We start from the raw sequence: 18,100 nt of genomic DNA, 5'->3' as shown, positions 1-18,100 counted from the left end.
ATCTTAATAAACGTTCACCATGGAGAGACTCGTTTCCATAAAGTCTACGCTTTTATCCGTCGAACCTTGCGCAGTAACCTGAATGTGAGTATACAGTGTGACTCGAAAGTCCCCGCTCGCGAGGAATATCGATTTTCGGTAACCATCTGAAAGGCGTGATGATATCGTGCGGAGTAGGTCGTATATTTGCAAACAAAGCGGTCGTTTCGCGAATAAAGAGTTCCCTGGCCGTGTGTGGAAAGATTTTCGTGTATCGTTACGGGGAGAACGTTATCGACGATTGGTTAAATGGGACAGGGAAGAAGTTACAAGGGTTCCCGGAACGGTACGATTTTCTCAATTTCGTTTTACGATGTTGCACGAAACGTGGACAAACGAACGAAAACAACGACGATCCGCCCTGTACACCGAGATCTGTTGTATCCGAAGCCACGGTTTAGGTCCTTGCGCGCTACCAGGATTTCCAAACTCGTTCTCCTGGAAAATGCACCAGTCCCGCGTGATATAAACGTATTCCGCGTTTTCGAGCTGCTTCGACACCAGGAACGATCCGGTTTCTTGCTTCCACTACGATTCTTATCGCGTCTTGGGCAAACAGCGAAAACAAACTTCTTGGAGCACTATGCGTTCGTATTTAACGCCGGAAATGCGCGGTAGAAATTTGTATCGAGAATTAAATTTTCGACGAATCTTCGTTTCTTGAAAAAATGGTAAAAGAAAACCAGTGTGAACAGTACTGTTTTCACGGACAACAATTCAATGCGAAACCTACTTTTGGAGGTAACCCAAAAGATACAAAGATACAATATCTAATAGTAAATCGTATTATTTCACCGTGTAAACTGTACTCTTTCCATGGACAACAATTTGATAAAAAATTCTGTCGTTAGATGCAACTCGAAGAACAAAGACACAATATCGAAACTATTTGAGGATTTAGTAGTAAATGGTATTATTTCACCGTGTATACTGTACTATTTCCACTGGACAACAATTTAATAAAAAATTCTGTCGTTAGATACAACTCGAAGATCAAAGATACAATATCGAAACTACTTGAGCACCTAATAGTAAATCGTATTATTTCACCATGTAAACTGTACTCTTTCCATGGACAACAATTTAATAAAAAATTCTGTCGTCAGATACAACCCGAAGAACAAAGATACAACATCGAAACTAATACTTAAGTTTCCAACACTGATCGAGTAAACTGCAAATCTTCTTCACCGATTCAAACAATATTGCAAAGTTAAATAACCGAGACGAAGAAAGAATGATTAATAGTCAAGAACGAATGGTGAAGAGTCGTTGGTGATGTACAGCGTGCTTTAAGAATCACCGATTTCAATGGAGAAAATCGCTACACGGTGTCTTTCTGCATCCATTATTCGGATACAATTTTCCACCGTTGAAGGATCGTGTTGGCAAAAAGTCGAGGTGAATTCAGCGGGCGTCGCGACGAAGAAAAGGCAACGAACGAGAAAAGGAGGAGAAAAGAGAGTGGTCGGTATATATCCTTATCTAAGAATGCGCACCGACAAGCAACGCGGCGAACGCAAACGCGTCGAATTGGCTGCTTCCGGACGCGGTACTGCCGTGGTAACCGAGTCGATGAAGTCTCCAAGGGCACAAAGGACCCTCGAACGACAGAAAGGAAAACTCGAGGCTTCCTCGTCGACGTCTCCGCCCTCTAAATCGCGAGTTTCGACGGACGACTGGCACGAATCCAGCGGAAGCGTTTGCACGGTTAACGGCCGGAGGTCCTGCGCGGGGGTTAGATTTACCACGTAGTTCCGTCCAGTGGTCGCAACAACCGTAAATATAAACGACGAAGGGACAAAAATTGCGCTCGGAACGCTCCACGTTGAAATACGAGGCTTCTACCCACCCACCCTCCACCCACCCCCTCCCCACGTCCCGCCAACTGGTCGAAAGTTTCGCGCGACAAGAAATTTGCAATAACTCCGCGCCCCGTTGTCGCGCGAACGTTCCCGTGCACGCTTGTTGCTTTCATTCTTCCAGGTACTGTGTGGAATTTCTCCCATCCTACCGGTTCCCGTGTACGCAAGCACAGATGGCTATGAATTTTTAACCGCATCGTCCAAGTCTGGAATAACATTTCCAATCGTTCGATCGCGTTCGTCTTCTCAATTCGAAAATTCTCTATGCCTCGCGCTTCTAATTGGTGTGTTCGATAAGTTTTGTCGTTCGATGAGAAATTACGCTATCGGGTTTGTCGTTTTATTTTTCGGAAGATGGTATTATCGTTTGATGAGCATGTGTGAAGTTTCGTGTAGTTTTGTCCACTCGTGTGTGAAAATTCGTGTAGTTTTGTCGACTTATGTGAGAAGATTCATGTAGTTTTGTCGACTCGTGTGTGAAGTTTCGTGTAGTTTGGTCGACTTGTGTGTGAAGTTTTATGTAGTTTTGTCAACTTGTGTGTGAAGATTCGTGTAGTTTTGTCGACTCATGTGTGAAGTTTCGTGTAGTTTTGTCGACTTGTGTGTGAAGTTTCGTGTAGTTTTGTCGACTCGTGTGTGAAGATTCATGTAGTTTTGTCGACTCGTGTGTGAAGTTTCGTGTACTTTTGTCGACTCCTGTGTGAAGATTCATGTAGTTTTGTCGACTCGTGTGTGAAGTTTTATGTAGTTTTGTCAACTTGTGTGTGAAGATTCATGTAGTTTTGTCGACTCGTGTGTGAAGATTCATGTAGTTTTGTCGATTCGTGTGTGAAGTTTCATGTAGTTTTGTCGACTCGTGTGTGAAGATTGATATAATTTTGTCGACTCATGTGTGAAGATTCGTGTAGTTTTGTCGACTCGTGTGTGAAGATTGATATAATTTTGTCGACTCATGTGTGAAGATTCGTGTAGTTTTGTCGACTTATGTGTGAAGTTTCATGTAGTTTTGTCGACTTATGTGTGAAGTTTCGTGTAGTTTTGTCGACTCATGTGTGAAGTTTCAAATTCATTAAATGTTTTAACACGAGAATTACCAAAGTGGTTTGTTTGACGTATTTCGAATTTCTTTTTATAATTAGTCAATCATTGACAGTAATTGCTCACAATATTCGATAACAATTATTGAAACAGAGAATTAATTACACGTCGTAGAAATTGAACAGTAGGTACCTATATAAATGAAAACTAATATATTTCAGTTCTGCAACCATAGAATAGGTTGATCGATAAGTTTTGTCGTTTGATAAGAAATGACGCTATCAGGTTCGTCGTTTCATTTTTCGAAAGATTGTACTACTGTTTGATAAACATGTGTGAAGTTTCGTGTAGATCTCGTTCGTATATTTACAATTGTTCAAGGATTTTTCGGTATTTAGTTATCCAGTGAAATTTTCCAAACAATTTTCACAAGTTTCACCTCCATTGTCGCCTCTTTTATATTTCTATAACTCACCCCATCTTGACTCTTCGATTTTTCGGTATTTATTGGGTTGTTCGAAAAGTCATTTCGTTTTTTTTCGTGAAAATGAAACACAATTTTTTTAGAGCGTATAAACGTTTCATTAAATAATATACTCTCCATTTTGGAAAACGAAACGACTTTCTGAACAACCTAATAATTATCAAGTGAAATTTTCCAAACAATTTTCACAATTTTCACCTCCATTCTCGCCCCTTTTATATTTCTATAACTCACCCCACCTTGACTCTTCGATTTTTCGGTATTTATTGGGTTGTTCGGAAAGTCATTCCTTTTTTTTCGTGAAAATGAAACATAATTTTTTTAGAGCGTATAAACATTTTATTAAATCATATATTCTCCATTTTGGAAAACGAAACGACTTTCCAAACGATCGAATATTACACTTTTCCTAGCTTATCGAAACCGTAGAAGATATCGAAGCAGCCCCGTTTCGAGGGAATTTCTTTGCATTGCTTTGTATTGCAAATTGAACGGCGAACGATGTTAAATACCCACGGTAACGAAATAACGTGTGTGCATTCCTGGATGAAAAATTGAAGAAAGAAACGCGAAACGCGGCAAGTAGCCGATGAAACGTTTCGCAAAGAACCTAATGGAGTACGAGTTTTTCTAATTTTCGAAAGTCGAGCATAATGGCCGGACGTGGAACAATGGAGGACACAAGGAGATCCCCTAATGGGTGCGTTTCAACGCTAAATGGCGTTGTTCGCGACGAGCGGTGTTTTGCATTTAAAACACGCCTCGAAAACGACCGAAACGTCCCACGGGGAACGCTCGTGGAGGGTTATTTCGAGAAATCGTAACAAGAAATTCACCTCGGCTTTCTTTTTGTCTCGAAACTTTCGGAACGAGCGCTCTTCAACCGGCTAAGTACGACGATACGCGTGCCGTGGATCTTTCGATTTAAAAGTTCGAAAGAAACAAACGTTTCGAACAGCTTCCGCGAAGCTTCGGGTCTTAAGAGCCTCGAGTCTCGAAGCATCGGATCGAACTTTGAAAAATTCGCGTAATCGAAACTCTAGCCGTAAGTTTCATTACACGTGTGATTCGAGTAACACTTAACGCGTACTCCGAGTAGTAACACTCTCTCCCTACATGTACCGTATCTCGATACATGTACTATACTTTCTTGAAGAAAATATTATTTTGTTTAGTGACCAACCCTGAAAATTTCTCTCGGTAATTTCCATTAAAATTTTATTCCTCCAAAAAAGAAAACAAGAAAGCTGTTCAATCGACCTTTCACCAAGGTCCAATCGATAGAGTAAAAGCTACTGGTTAAAAATTCCATCAACCGAACCGAAAAGATCGGAGTTTAATTTTCGCGAACGGTGTAAACATTTTCCGGAATTTTCGCACGGGAAATGTTACTTTCCACAAACGGTTAAACGAATAAAAATTCACGGGACACGAATTGTCGTACAGGACTGGACCGGGTGGTGGAACTGACGTGAAGTCGAGGCTCTTGGAAATGTGGAAGAATTCGACCACGAACCGTTCCCTCGCTGGAAAAATTCAGAAGATATTGTGACCTATTTACGAAAACTTAACCGATGAAGAATCGTCGGAGGGTAGCTTTCGTGGATAGAATATCAAGGAAAGTTTCACCGCGCAACGATGTGTTCCTGAACGTCTGCATTGTTGGTTGAAAATTGTCTAAAAGGAAAATACTTCACTCGGTTGTATCTATTTTTAACGGTGGCTGCCACTCGGTTGTACAAATTTGATCAGCGACGCTCTTAATATTGGACTGCAGCGCAAGATGTTTGCAGAAAACTTCGACGCGCTCGGTGTCGACACTCCGATGTTTCAAAGGAGGCAAGAACTGCTCGCAGCAATGAAAGAACGACACAAAACGAGTTCTTCGAGGAGTGTCAAGGTCTCCTATATTGCCCCGGAATAGTTGATTAGTCGTGAATCGGAAACAAAATTCATTACACGAACGAAACGTGAACGTGAAACTTCGAAATCGTTTTCGCTACCTTTTTCGTGGCTCTGTAAAAATTACGACATCGGTGAATCTTTACAAAATTTGGCACACGTACAAAGCAGAGGTATCTTTATATCCGAGACTACCACCGCCAGCGTTACGTCTACAATTCCTTTTTTTTTCTCGTTTCAAAAAAAAAAAAAATATTCTACTCCGGTGAAATTACACCGTTCTTCTTTACGCTTCGTTCTCGTTGTATCTGTACTCGTGTGAGATACAAAATTTAATTCTTTTCGATCGATGAAGTTGGAAGGATTAGTAACACACTTGTATAAATTAATATTTTTAAGTAGAAAAAAAGTATAATTTAATTGTTTGCAATCGATGAAAGTTACTTGTACGAATTAATATTTCCACGTGGAAAAAAAGAAGTATAATTTAATTCTTTGCAATCGATGAAAGTTACTTGTACGAATTAAGATTTCCACGTGGAAAAAAAGTATGATTTAATTCTTTGCAATCGATGAGAGTTACTTGTACGAATTAAGATTTCCACGTGGAAGAAAAGTATAATTTAATTTTTTGCAATCGATGAAATTGAAAATATTAGTAACACATTTGTACAAATGAATATTTCCACGTGGAAAAAAAGTATAATTTAATTCTTTGCAATCGATAAAATTGAAAAGATTAGTAACACACGTGTATAAATTAATATTTCCACGTGGAAAAAAAGTATAATTTAATTCTTTGCAATCGATAAAATTGAAAAGATTAATAACACATTTGTACAAATTAATATTTCCACGTGGAAAAAAAGTATAATTTAATTCTTTTCGATCGATAAAATTGAAAATATTAGTAACACACTTGTACGAATTAATATTTCCACGTGGAAAAAAAAAAGTATAATTTAATTCTTTTCAATCGATGAAATTGAAAATATTAGTAACACACTTTTACAAATTAATGTTTCCACGTGGAAACAAGTAGACGTTCCCTCGAAGCGTGTACAAATGGAGCGGAAAGTTCGAAAAGGCTGTTGGCAATAGCGTCCGGGTGAAAGATTGAAAAATTGAACGAAGCGTGTGCTTTTATTCTTCGAAAGCCTCGAGTTCCCGTTTCTCTTCGACAAATGAATATTTCCTCCGTGGAACGGGACGGAGATGTCGTCTCGGAGCGTGCATAAATAAATTTGCAAAGTTTAAGAAGGTTATTATGAATAGGGGGGGAAGTTTGAATAAGAAATTCACAAAGAAGTCTTTTTTTAGTCTCCTAGAGTAGAAGAACCCCTCAAGTGCCACGGAACAATGTCAAAGACCTGGCTACGGATCCGCGCAAAGCGCTCTGGGTGGAAAATACATCGTCGCGCCTAATTAATGTAATCACTGACCTCGTAAAGCGTGTCGCGGCGACCTAGGGTGTTTTGCTTGTTCCGTGAGGGACGATTAAAAATTTACGCGATGTCACTTTTCCGCGATACCGAATCGCAAAGTTTCAGTTCCGTTGGCCTGCTTTTCGTGCATGATCGCTCGCTCGAAAAGTTACGCGCACGGAAAGGAACGTGACGGTGTTTTAAAACGGCCCGTGAAAATTTATCATTGAACCGAGATGGAAGAAACACCGAGACACGGGGTCTAACTTTTGAAATTCCTTCGCACTCGGGACGAAGTCCTCGCCATGAACTCACTCGAGTCTGCATCGATTAATATTGAAATCAATCGAGATATTTCACAGACGACTCTTTCATTGCCAAATAGTAGTAGTATTATTATTATTATTTATTTTTTTATAAACAATTGTTTTTTAAAGGTATGTAAAGATCCACAGACAAAATTTATACGATTACACAAAGTGTTAAAGTCAATAATGATACGATCTAGGTGTCGATACACATTCTGGCACGTAGGGATTGATTTGCGTAAAAAGAGAGGGACAATTGTTATAATTATTAATTATATTAAAAATAAAACTATGATCAGCTATTCTTCCACGTACAGACAATGTATACACGTTGATCATATGTAGTATATTAGTATAATCATAATCACTCGAACTAACATCGATTAATATAGTATTAAAATCAATCGAGATATTTGATTGACGACTCTTTCATTGTCAAATAGTATTATTATTATTATTATTTTTTTTATAAACGGACCGAAGCTCTTTGTATGAAAAGTAGCAATTTTCTTTTAAAGGTATGTAAAGATCCACAGACAAAATTTATACGATTATAAAGAGTGTTAGAGTCTGTAATGATACGATCGATTGGATTCTTTAATCTATATTCAGATCTAGATTCGTGGGTATAAAAACCAGCTCTTTATCTCAGTATACGTTCTTTAATCTATTCTTTAATCTATATTCAGATCCAGATTTATGTATATAAAAGCCAGTTCTATATCTCAGTATACGTTCTGGTACGTAGAGATTGATTTGCGTAAGAAGAGAGGAACAATCGATGTAATTATTAATTGAATTAAAATTAAAACTATGGTCAGCTATTCTTATACGTGTAGACGACGTATCCAAGTTGATCATATTTAGTACATTAGTGTAATCACAATCACTCGAGTTAGCAGATTTTAATATCAATCGATGCTAACTCGAGTGATTGTGATTACACTAATGTACTAAATATGATACTAAAATCAATCGAGATATTTCATAGACGATCCTTACATTACCAAATAGTGTCTAATTGCCAAGATGATCAAATTACATGAATTTTTCGTAATAAAAATATCGTGAATATACGAAACAAATAGAGACACGCCTACTATTTTTCAAAAGAGATGTCATCCTACAAGTATACTACACCCAAACGAACCAACACGGATGAATATAAAATAAACGTGTCCGTATTGTTTCCCAAATCCAACAATTCTTACAAATCTTCCGTACTTTCACCACGTGTGCGAACAAACGATAAAAAGAATCGTATAAATTTCGTCGTCCAACGTATTGTAATAGTTTTCGCTCGAGATATTCGCGAAGTTCCGAACACACCAAAGGAAACAAAGAAAAAAAAAGTTCAGATTCGATATTACAAACGAAATGAATAATTTTCGTCGGGCGAGTACATCCGTGAATAAACATTGTCCACCTCCCGCTCCCATATTTCAAATATCCGGTCGCCCCACGATGAGCGAGACTATATTACTCTCGTTCGAGCAAATCCGAGAGCGCACTCGGGACGTCAACGAGCATCATACGGAATACTTTCGGTCCTACTTAAGGCCGTAATTTAAAATCCGTGAGGATGTTGCACCAACTTGCCGCGTTGCAGCGCCGCGTGGCGTTACAGTAATACCGTCCGTTCCAAAACTTCGCTTAATAGCTGTTTTGACGTAAGCCCGTCCAGAACTCCGAAACGGTTACAGCCTGTTGTATTTAAAGCCACGTTGACGCACACGGTAGCTACCCGTATCTTTGAAATATCACCGGTGAGCGGCCAGAGCCCCGAGTGCCCCGCGTGGACGAAAATGGGTTTTTCTGAACGTGTAACGTTTCCTGCGTCAACATTTCTTTTTTTTCTTTTTTTGTAGAGAAATTCTCTAGGCGTTTCCCCGTTTAGCGAACCGTATCGATGGCTGTGTTCCACGCGACACAATACACCGACTGTTCGTCGAATCCCCCTACCCCGAAAAGATAAACCAGCCTCTCGAACGAGCATTTATCCCGTTGCATCCGAGGATACTTGAACGCACGTGGTTACGCGCAGTGGTAAACAGGCCAGGGCGTACGCTTCCTTCTATGCGCGATAAAAACGTGAGAGTGAACGAACGAAAGAGCGAGAGAGTGAGAGGGAGAGAGAGAGTTAGTGAGTAAAAGAGAGAGAGAAGCCTTCGTAAATTTCTGACGGTGCCGAAGCTGCCGTGAAATCGTCCATTGTCGGAAATCTACCGCGGCTTCAATGACCTTAATCGCAAACAGTGGAAAAACAGCGATTATTCCGAGACGGGAGATGCTGCCTTGCATCGCTCTCCTCGCCTCGAGTGTTTTTGTTGCCGATCGCGGTACCCCGACGTCGCTTTGTTCCACTGTTTTATTAAATTCGTTAAGCACGGCCCGAACACCGCTCGTAACGAGCACAAACGAAATTCTCCCGTTACGATCGTTCGCTCGGTGTAATCAGCGACGAGTTAAATATGCCACTTTTTGTCGATTCGCGTTAACTCGATAAAAAGACACGTTCTGGAGAACGAAGGAAACATTGTGAGAGAGAGAGAGAAAGAGAAACATACATAACGCGATCGTGTAACTGAATATCGCTGCCACGTCGGTTTTCAACACTTAACACTAGAACTACCAAAGAGGTCAATTTGAATTTTTGAATTTTTTTTTGAATTTTTTTTAAGCATTTGATTAATTTTAATTTTAAATATACACAGAAGGATCCATTTTAAGGTAAGAGGTTGATTAATAAGTTTTGTCGCTTGATAAAACTTATGGAGCATATCTAGTATTATACTATTCAATTTGTTTTATCGAACGACAAAACTTATCGAAGAACCTAGTATAATTATAATTAATTATAAGTAATAATCATAAGTATAATTAAAATATAATTATAATTATTACGATTAACTGAGACTGGTGACTCTGCTTACGATATTCGTGGACAATTGTTAGAATAGACAAATAATGGGACTCGTGAATTAATTCGCCCTTTCCCCATGTAACTTGGAAGATACGTATGGTGGTACAAATAGTAATACGTTCGCAATCGGTAGATGTAGTGTTAATTTATAATTGTAATTAGTACGATTTGGTTCGGAACCTTGTTCCAGGTCGTTGAATTTTTTTTAAGCGTTTGATTAATTGTAATTTAAAATATACACAGAAGGATATACCATTTTAAGGTAACAGATTGTTTAATAAGTTTTGTCATTTGATGAAACTTATCGAGCAATCTAATATTATACTATTGAATAAGTTTTATCGAACGACAAAACTTATCAAAGAACCTAGTATAATTATAATTATTACAATCTGGTATTGTACCAGATTGTGCTTCGACCTTGCTCCGAATCGTTGAATGTTTTTAAAGCATTCGATTAATTTTCATTCAAAACACACCCAGAATGATCCATTTTAATATATAATTGTAATTATTACCATCTGGAATTATTGTCCTCTGTGTTAATGTTTGTTCAAACTATCGCGTGAAAAGTATAAATATTGTTGCAATACACCAACTGTTTTTTTTTTTATGGTATCGATAACGACAGTTGCTTAAAAATTTAAACACTTCGAAGAAACGTGAATTACAAGCGCCGGTCACCAGTGACCACCACGACATTCGAATATTCGTTAACGCGTTGAACACGATTCGGTAATTTAGAAACTTACGAGCGATATTAATCAATTGCTAAATCGAAAATCGATGTCCGCTTTAGTTTACCAAAATTTGGTGCGCGCGTTGCGCCGCGCGATAGAACGTTAATTACGATTAAAATTAAACGGAACAAATAACCGCAAAGTTGCAAACGGGTCGTAGCGTCAATAGTTTCTTTAGAAAATGATTTGCAGTTCCTCTATAGTCATCGATCGAACTTTCTACACCATTGTCGGCAATGTATGAAAACGGCAATGTATTATTAATACTTTTGTGAATTTTTTTAAGCGACAAAAATTGCAATATTGAAAGTAGACTTCGCGAGAGTTCTTTGAAGATTAAATTTAAAAGAAGAAAAGAAAAAAAAAAAGGAAAAAAGCAGGGCAATTTTCGTATCGCTTTCAACGCATGAGCACCTGCTCGAAAAGGACAAAGGACGCGAAAAGTTAATTTGCAATAGTTGCAATGCTTCCGACACGAACTCGAAAAGCATTCGATAACAAATCTGTTATTTAAATGATTCATGACGGAGAGAAATTAGGTCGATTTTCCTGATACAATAGACAACAAATCTGCATTCAACTTTCAACGCGCAGATCCGTTCGTGGATAGAGTGAACCATTTCACGAGTCAATAGCAGAAGTTTGGAGCGCGTTCGCTGGCGAATATACAAGGTGTCCTGTAATACAGCTCTTTCGTGGAAAGGGGTTAGGAATTCGTCGATGAACCGTGTTTTCCAAACTTACTTTACATTGTGAAACGATATCGATTAATTTATTCAACGATAAACAAAATTTATATTTTATTGTAACGCAATTCGGTGTCAACTGTACGCTAATACTTTCCGATAATAAAAGAATGTGGTCGAAGTACGCGGTAAACAACGATTTCGCTCTAGTCCGTCTCGGGGAAGATACAGATGGCACTCGCGCGAGGATTTATCTGAGATAGTTTTCAAATTTTGTAAAAATAATGTATACGCGCGAAGAAAACGAAAAATCAACGAGAAACGATCATCGTTGTCCGTGGATCGACTGGGTTCGAAATTTAATCGGAGCTTGATACGAGAAGGTAACAGTTGAATAAAAAAATTTCCATCGAAATCCATTCGCTCGTTCGAACGCAGTCGCGTTAACAAACGTACGCGCGTTCGAAAATTTTTCGTTCGACGATCGAACGCGCGATCGGAATGTCCAAAAGAAACGTGTTTTACCGTAAAAAAATTGTTTCGAAAATATTCCCGATCGCGGACCGTTTCTCCCTTACGGGAATGAAAAAGTAAAATTTCGACGTGTAAATGTGTTACGGCGGAAAATATGATCAACGCGCGTGCCCTCTGTTACTTTCGCGTCAAGTTTTCTCGGAAACGAACTTCCGTACCAAAAAATGCTACCTCGTGTTCTGGATTTCTTTTCGCGAAAAGTACCCCTGTCCGCGTCTCGTCGTTCGCGTATCTTAAGACACCCCGTATAATCGGGAGCCGGAGCATTGGCGTTCGCGGCACAATGTTATCGAACGCGAACGATAACGGTCAATCCACGTTGCAAAGTGGGCGCGTGCGGCTCTCGGTGAAAGCTCGCGAACGCAATGCCGCGCGCGCGTGCCGACGACGCCACGCAACGACACGACAGATATACAATTAAAGTAAGTTCATGGCGACGGTACCGCGACTTTGGCTCGACACGGTTCCCCTGCGCGCCTACCGCGCGACGATTACGCTTCGGAATCGAATATTTCCGAAGTTAATCGCACTTATAACGGTATAGAGCTGAACCTGAGGTGTAGCGGTCATTCGTCGTAGCTTCGCAGCCGTAGGAGTCGTTTATTGCTCTTTTACTTTTGTCGTCAATGGCCTGCTCTCCTTTTCACATTACGTTGATCGAACGATTCATTGAGAACGGTTCGACGACTGGCGTAGAAACGTTGAAAAACGGTAAAAAATCTCGCACGATTCCGCAACAAGGGTGAGAAAGTACTATAGTTAATTACGAGTTCACCGGAAACACGAAACTATCGAAAGTTGACCGTGGCTGTGTCGATAGCGGTTATCGTTTTGCTCTCTTTTTCCACTATCGTTTAATATTTACGGCCACCTTCGTAACAGTCAGTTGCGCGTTTACAAAATGGTATTGAGTTGTTACGGGAACGACGCGTTTAAATATTTAGAAGACGCTCTCGAGAATGTTTGCGAGATTCCAACGGAAATCCTTTTTCGGATAGGTGCTTGTACGCTCTTTTACTTCTTTTGCGTCCAAATGGACGGTAAGCGAGTGTAATGTTTGCTCGACGCATTGATAAATGAGAATTTAATATTCGTCTCTGGTGCTTTCGAATCGAATGTTTTTGGACCCTGTATGTACGAAATTGTAACGGTGAAAAGCCAATGGATATAAAAATAATGTATGTATATGACAATGATAAATTATCGAGAAGAACTATTGAGAAAAAAGTATGAAAAATGAAACTATGAATTTTAAGTATGTAGAAAAAATATATTTCATTCACTAGATACAATTGCGAGTAATCTGGTAAAAATAATAAATAATGGAAGCGAAATATTCAAATCGGAAATTATCGTAAAATATAATAATTAAATGTAAACTTGTTTAATCACTGGTAAGAAAGTCCGGTTTATCGATACTTTCTGTTTACACTTTCGTTTGCGAGAATCCCTTTAATGATGACACAAACATTATTTAAATGAAAAAGTTCTGCGAAAAGGAAAACGGACTGACGCGAAAGCTCGAGCTATCGTCAACCAAAATGATAATCCCATCAAATGTTTCAAAATTGACGACAATGCGCTCCTAAAGGTCAATGGCGTTCGTTTGTTTATTATGGTGGATACTCCGATAGGTGTACCTGCTCGAATGTCAAACAGTACACTAGGTGTTCGGGGCAGTTCCTTATGACGCGAAAAATCTATATATTTTTTTTATTCTACATACCTGTCTCACAGCACGATCCTCGTCGTTCTTCGAGTAATCCGCGTTCGGTGGGATATTTAATTAATCATACAGCACATTTTAACACACGCCGGAACACACTCTGCGCAGCAAGAGTCAACGAAATGCACCACGAGCAGACTGACAGTTACCACGGGTTGTTCATTATTGGAAAATCTGCCTTAGAGGCTGCTCTTGCGCAGCCGGCGCGATACTACCGACTTCCTCCCCACTACCAGGCAACGCCATTTGTACCAACCTTCCTTCCCTCTAGCATTCATGTCGTTTATATCCGTATCGAAAAAATGTCGTCACTCGGTGATAGTAGATTCGTGCCGTGAGAGGGGAAAGTAACCAGTTCCGGCTACCTTTTCTCATTCGCCGTACATTTGTTGCGCAACTAAACCGCTAGATGGGGTTATTACAACCATATAATGACGTGTCCTAAACCTTCCAAAGCACCTATAACCCCGATATGTCGCCTAATTCGCTATGAAATAATATTTTGGTAATAGTCTTGCCACATTTAAAGTTTATAAAATAAATTATTACCTATAAAATGTGTGCAATTGTATTTTCATAATGAATTCTGAGAGATACAATTCAAAAGTGTCTTTGACATAAGAATAATGTTCTGTCAATAACAGTGATATTTAAAGATTCAAATAATTTAAAAATCCAACGAATAAAACACTCTTTATAAAATACATATTATTTTGTTGTTATAATCGATTCTTACTATCTAACCAATTTACATGTTTTTTATAATATAAAAACAATATTCTGCTATTTAAAGCTTCAAATAATTTATCAACCAAATTAACAATTTATTACCAATGGATTAATAATCTTTTATAAATTATAAATGTCGCAATATTGTTGAGAAAACAATGTTATTTCATAGCTAGAAAAATAGATAGATAAATACGACGTGTCATAGATAGGTTAATCCCATCGAAGTTAGATATTGGAAGATTTTATGATATGTCATTATACGGTTTTAGTAACTCCATCTAGAGTTTCAATCGCGCAGACTATTAGAAGAATAATCGAAATTGGTGACTTTCTCCTCTCGTGGCACGAATCGCTGTCACCAGATAATACATATCTCTTTGTTGAAAGTTGAATACCTCCACTAAATGTCATTTGAAGAATTAGTCGTAATTCAAACATTACTAATACGCCAACTTGCATAATCTGATAACAAATAATACGTTACAAATTTCGTACATTTGATCTTTACAGTAAATCACATTAATAATACTTTCTATATAAAATCTTACTTTGTATTTTTGAAAGAACAAACTATATTGTTGAATATAAATAGCAATTGCTTATAAAAACTCAATGTTAAAGTTAACTGTATTTATAATTTAGAATGTAACAAAATATGAATAATTTTCAATGTATGAAAATTGTAAAACTTGGCTAGAATTTTATAAAAACAACCCTGGCAACTACGAGATACGAAATTTGTGACGCAGTAAACCCGTCTAGAAAGTGAGTAGTCTGTGGAAACAGACAACCTCACAGAGGTTGGCTGAATTTTCGTAAAGTGAATTTTGCTTGAATATTAAATATTATTTTCCTTACCTTAGATTTGGGTAATAAAAGATTCCTGTTGTAGTTAAGTCGCGTATTTTAAAGTGAATCGGTTTGCAGTACATTATTTGGTATTAATCGGTATTCTTTAGAAAAATATACAGCGCTTCACAAAAATAAGATATCATGGCGGTACCTACTACCGGTGTAGGTAAGTATTTTATGTCTGTTTTATGAGCTAAAGGTGCGAACGACGAACAGACCCATCTTTCTTTAAAAATTAATTACTTTTACGGAAAATATCAGATGAATCACATGTTTAATTTTATGTCGAAAATTGAAACCATATTATTTCTATAAAAGATCTGTCGTATTTCTTTTATAATAACTTATCACGCACTGCAAACGTGTCTAAATGTAATCAGTGATACGTCAAGTTTTCAAAAATATCTTTCTTATTTTGTTCTTGTTGTATAATGAAATTAAGACAAGATTATAAAAGTCTTAACAAGTAGCAGATTACACCATGCCTATAAGTTGCAGACTCATAACCTGTATTTGTTCTAGGTTTTTGATTAAAAGTATTTTATTTGCAGTCTTATAGAAGGTAACTTTTATTTCATATTTTTAGTTATGCCTCGAAACTTTCGTTTACTAGAGGAATTAGAACAAGGTCAGAAGGGTGTAGGTGATGGTACAATCAGTTGGGGCTTGGAAAACGATGATGACATGACTCTTTCACATTGGACTGGAATGATAATTGGACCACCTAGAGTAATTTTTCTTAAATTTTTAATTCCACTTCAGTTGAAATTGAAATATTATGTAAATTGAAGATTTTAAAAATATATGAAGATTCGTTAATTATTACTAGGAAAATAACATTCTACTAAATATTATTATACATTCTACTATATTATGTACTTAAATTATTTAAGCTACTTAATCTTTATATAATATTTTTTAGACACCATATGAAAATAGGATGTATAGTTTGAAAATTGATTGCGGTCAAAGATATCCAGATGATGCTCCTAATGTAAGATTTTTAAGCAGGATTAATATGAATGGTATCAACAGCACTACTGGTGCAGTAAGTATTTGATTTTATTTAAACCAATTAATAATGGATATACGTACATATATCATGTATCAAATTTTACAGGTTGATAATCGCAGTGTACCATTACTTGCAAAGTGGCAACGAGAATACACAATTAAGACACTTCTTCAAGAACTCCGTCGCTTGATGACACTGAAGGAAAATATGAAACTGTCTCAGCCTCCAGAAGGTAGCACTTTTTAGCCTAACCACATGTAAACTCAACACCTCTCCTTTCTGTGGTAGCAAAGGGCGAGATTCAATGAAGGTACCAAATAATATTAAATGGGTGCCCAATAAAGATGTATGCTACAAAGTAACATCTGTATAATAAAAAGAAGAAGGTGATGATGACTATAAAAGTTGAATCAGTGTTTTCAATTTACAGAAATACTTACAAAATTCAGGATACCTACACTTTTACTTTTCATCCCCTAATCTTAGAGTACATTTCATGTATATGTGAAATTATTATTTTAATATTTTATTGTAAAAATATGTATTCGCAATTTATTTATGAAAATGCTGTTTCAGCTTTTTAAGTTAAAATACAATCTAAAACAAGAGTCATATTTTGGATCTTAAGAACTGGAAACACAGACTGTGTAATAAAAGTAATAATCAGTAAGAACAACTTATGCCTTCAAAGTTTTTTAAAACGAAAAAAAAAATGCCTGAATATAGATTAGTAAACATTTCAGTTTGTGCATAAGTGCCATTTCATAATCTGTGGAGGTGTCTCAATAATTACTATTATAAACATTCTAAATTTCAATAATTTATATTTCTGTGTGCTCATTTTTACCAAGCCTTACTTTACTTTTCTTTGTTAGTTGTTATTAAGATTTTAGCTAACAACAGGTTGTTGAGATCTATATTTTGACGTAATAATGTGCCTTTTTATGCAAGTAGCATAAAAGTGAGCATGTATTGAGCGTGTTTGGTTGAGACATCATCCAAGAACGGCCTCTTATTCTATATAAAAAAAACAAATGTTTCTTAATGGATAAAAAAAAAATCATGTTATAATTGAAACATACCAGTAGTAATTTGGTTTTTAGTAGCGTATATGGTAAATGGTATAGTGTTGGATCAATGGGTACATCAATATATGAAGCATTATATGAAAAATCTTCAGTTATCCATTCCATTATTTATATATTAGAAATATATTTTAAGTTTATTTGATCTTTATGATACAGTTCTAATACATGTGTATTATTTACTTTTTGATCCGAGCTTCATAATTGATGTATTAGTAAAATCATACTTAATTCTTAATAAACATCCAAAGTATCATAAATAGCTTTCCAATCATTAGGGAATCAGGTCTGTAATGCTAGCGCAATTCTGTTACGAATTGCTCAAACTATACGTTTCCCATAAAGTTGTCAGGAGAGCGGAAAAAAGTTTTCCATAATCATGTTACATTTTAGAAAAAGGAATATAATCATAAATTATTTCAAACATAATATAATTTTTTGGAGTTTTGTTATCCAAGTTGTAGCAATGTCTGTCCTTATTTTTAAAGTAAATCCAAACCAAAGTATGAGATTTTTAACAGAATTCCAGAATTATCATGTAATATTATAAAATTCTCAACTACCTGAAACATTATACATACCTCTTCATCAGCTTCGCATTTCAGTATTACACTATAAATAATGTAATAGTGTAATCCAATTCATACTACTAAAAATATTAAATAATTATTACTCTATGTCGATGAAGTCAAGCTTAAAAAGAATAAAAGGATTTCTTTATAAATGACCTCCGTATTGTTACTGTTT

General features: G+C 37.0%; 2 protein-coding genes across 5 annotated transcripts in view; one reads left to right on the top strand and one right to left on the bottom strand.

The window, feature by feature from the left end:
• The window catches only part of Src64b (Tyrosine-protein kinase Src64B), a 162,866-nt gene extending 148,855 nt beyond the window's left edge, over positions 1-14,011 (bottom strand). For all 4 annotated transcript variants that reach the window (XM_076312047.1, XM_076311958.1, XM_076312131.1 and 1 more), the window contains exon 1: positions 13,670-14,011. The gene's annotated coding sequence lies outside the window, so the exon portion shown is untranslated. The remainder of the gene's footprint in view (positions 1-13,669) is intronic.
• Positions 14,012-15,176: 1,165 nt separating this feature from the next.
• Uev1a (Ubiquitin-conjugating enzyme variant 1A) lies at positions 15,177-18,080 on the top strand. The gene is made up of 4 exons (XM_076324884.1): positions 15,177-15,419; positions 15,840-15,982; positions 16,176-16,301; positions 16,374-18,080. The coding sequence occupies exons 1-4, from the start codon at positions 15,395-15,397 to the stop codon at positions 16,512-16,514; spliced, it is 435 nt and encodes a 144-aa protein (XP_076180999.1). The 5' UTR covers positions 15,177-15,394; the 3' UTR covers positions 16,515-18,080.
• Positions 18,081-18,100: the final 20 nt, after the last annotated feature.

This window comes from Ptiloglossa arizonensis, chromosome 1 (genome assembly GCF_051014685.1).
Source record: "Ptiloglossa arizonensis isolate GNS036 chromosome 1, iyPtiAriz1_principal, whole genome shotgun sequence".
Taxonomy (NCBI): Eukaryota; Metazoa; Arthropoda; class Insecta; order Hymenoptera; family Colletidae; genus Ptiloglossa; species Ptiloglossa arizonensis.
The sequence above is the reverse complement of the archived record's forward strand: the minus strand, read 5'-3'. Positions and strand labels throughout refer to the sequence as shown.

Bases quoted from the DNA above. Each gene is read 5' to 3' on its own strand.
- Uev1a (XM_076324884.1), top strand. From the start codon at position 15,395: ATGGCGGTACCTACTACCGGTGTAG. The intron at 15,983-16,175 runs GTAATTTTTCTT...AATATTTTTTAG, and splicing joins TGATAATTGGACCACCTAGA to ACACCATATGAAAATAGGAT. The intron at 16,302-16,373 runs GTAAGTATTTGA...CAAATTTTACAG, and splicing joins TCAACAGCACTACTGGTGCA to GTTGATAATCGCAGTGTACC.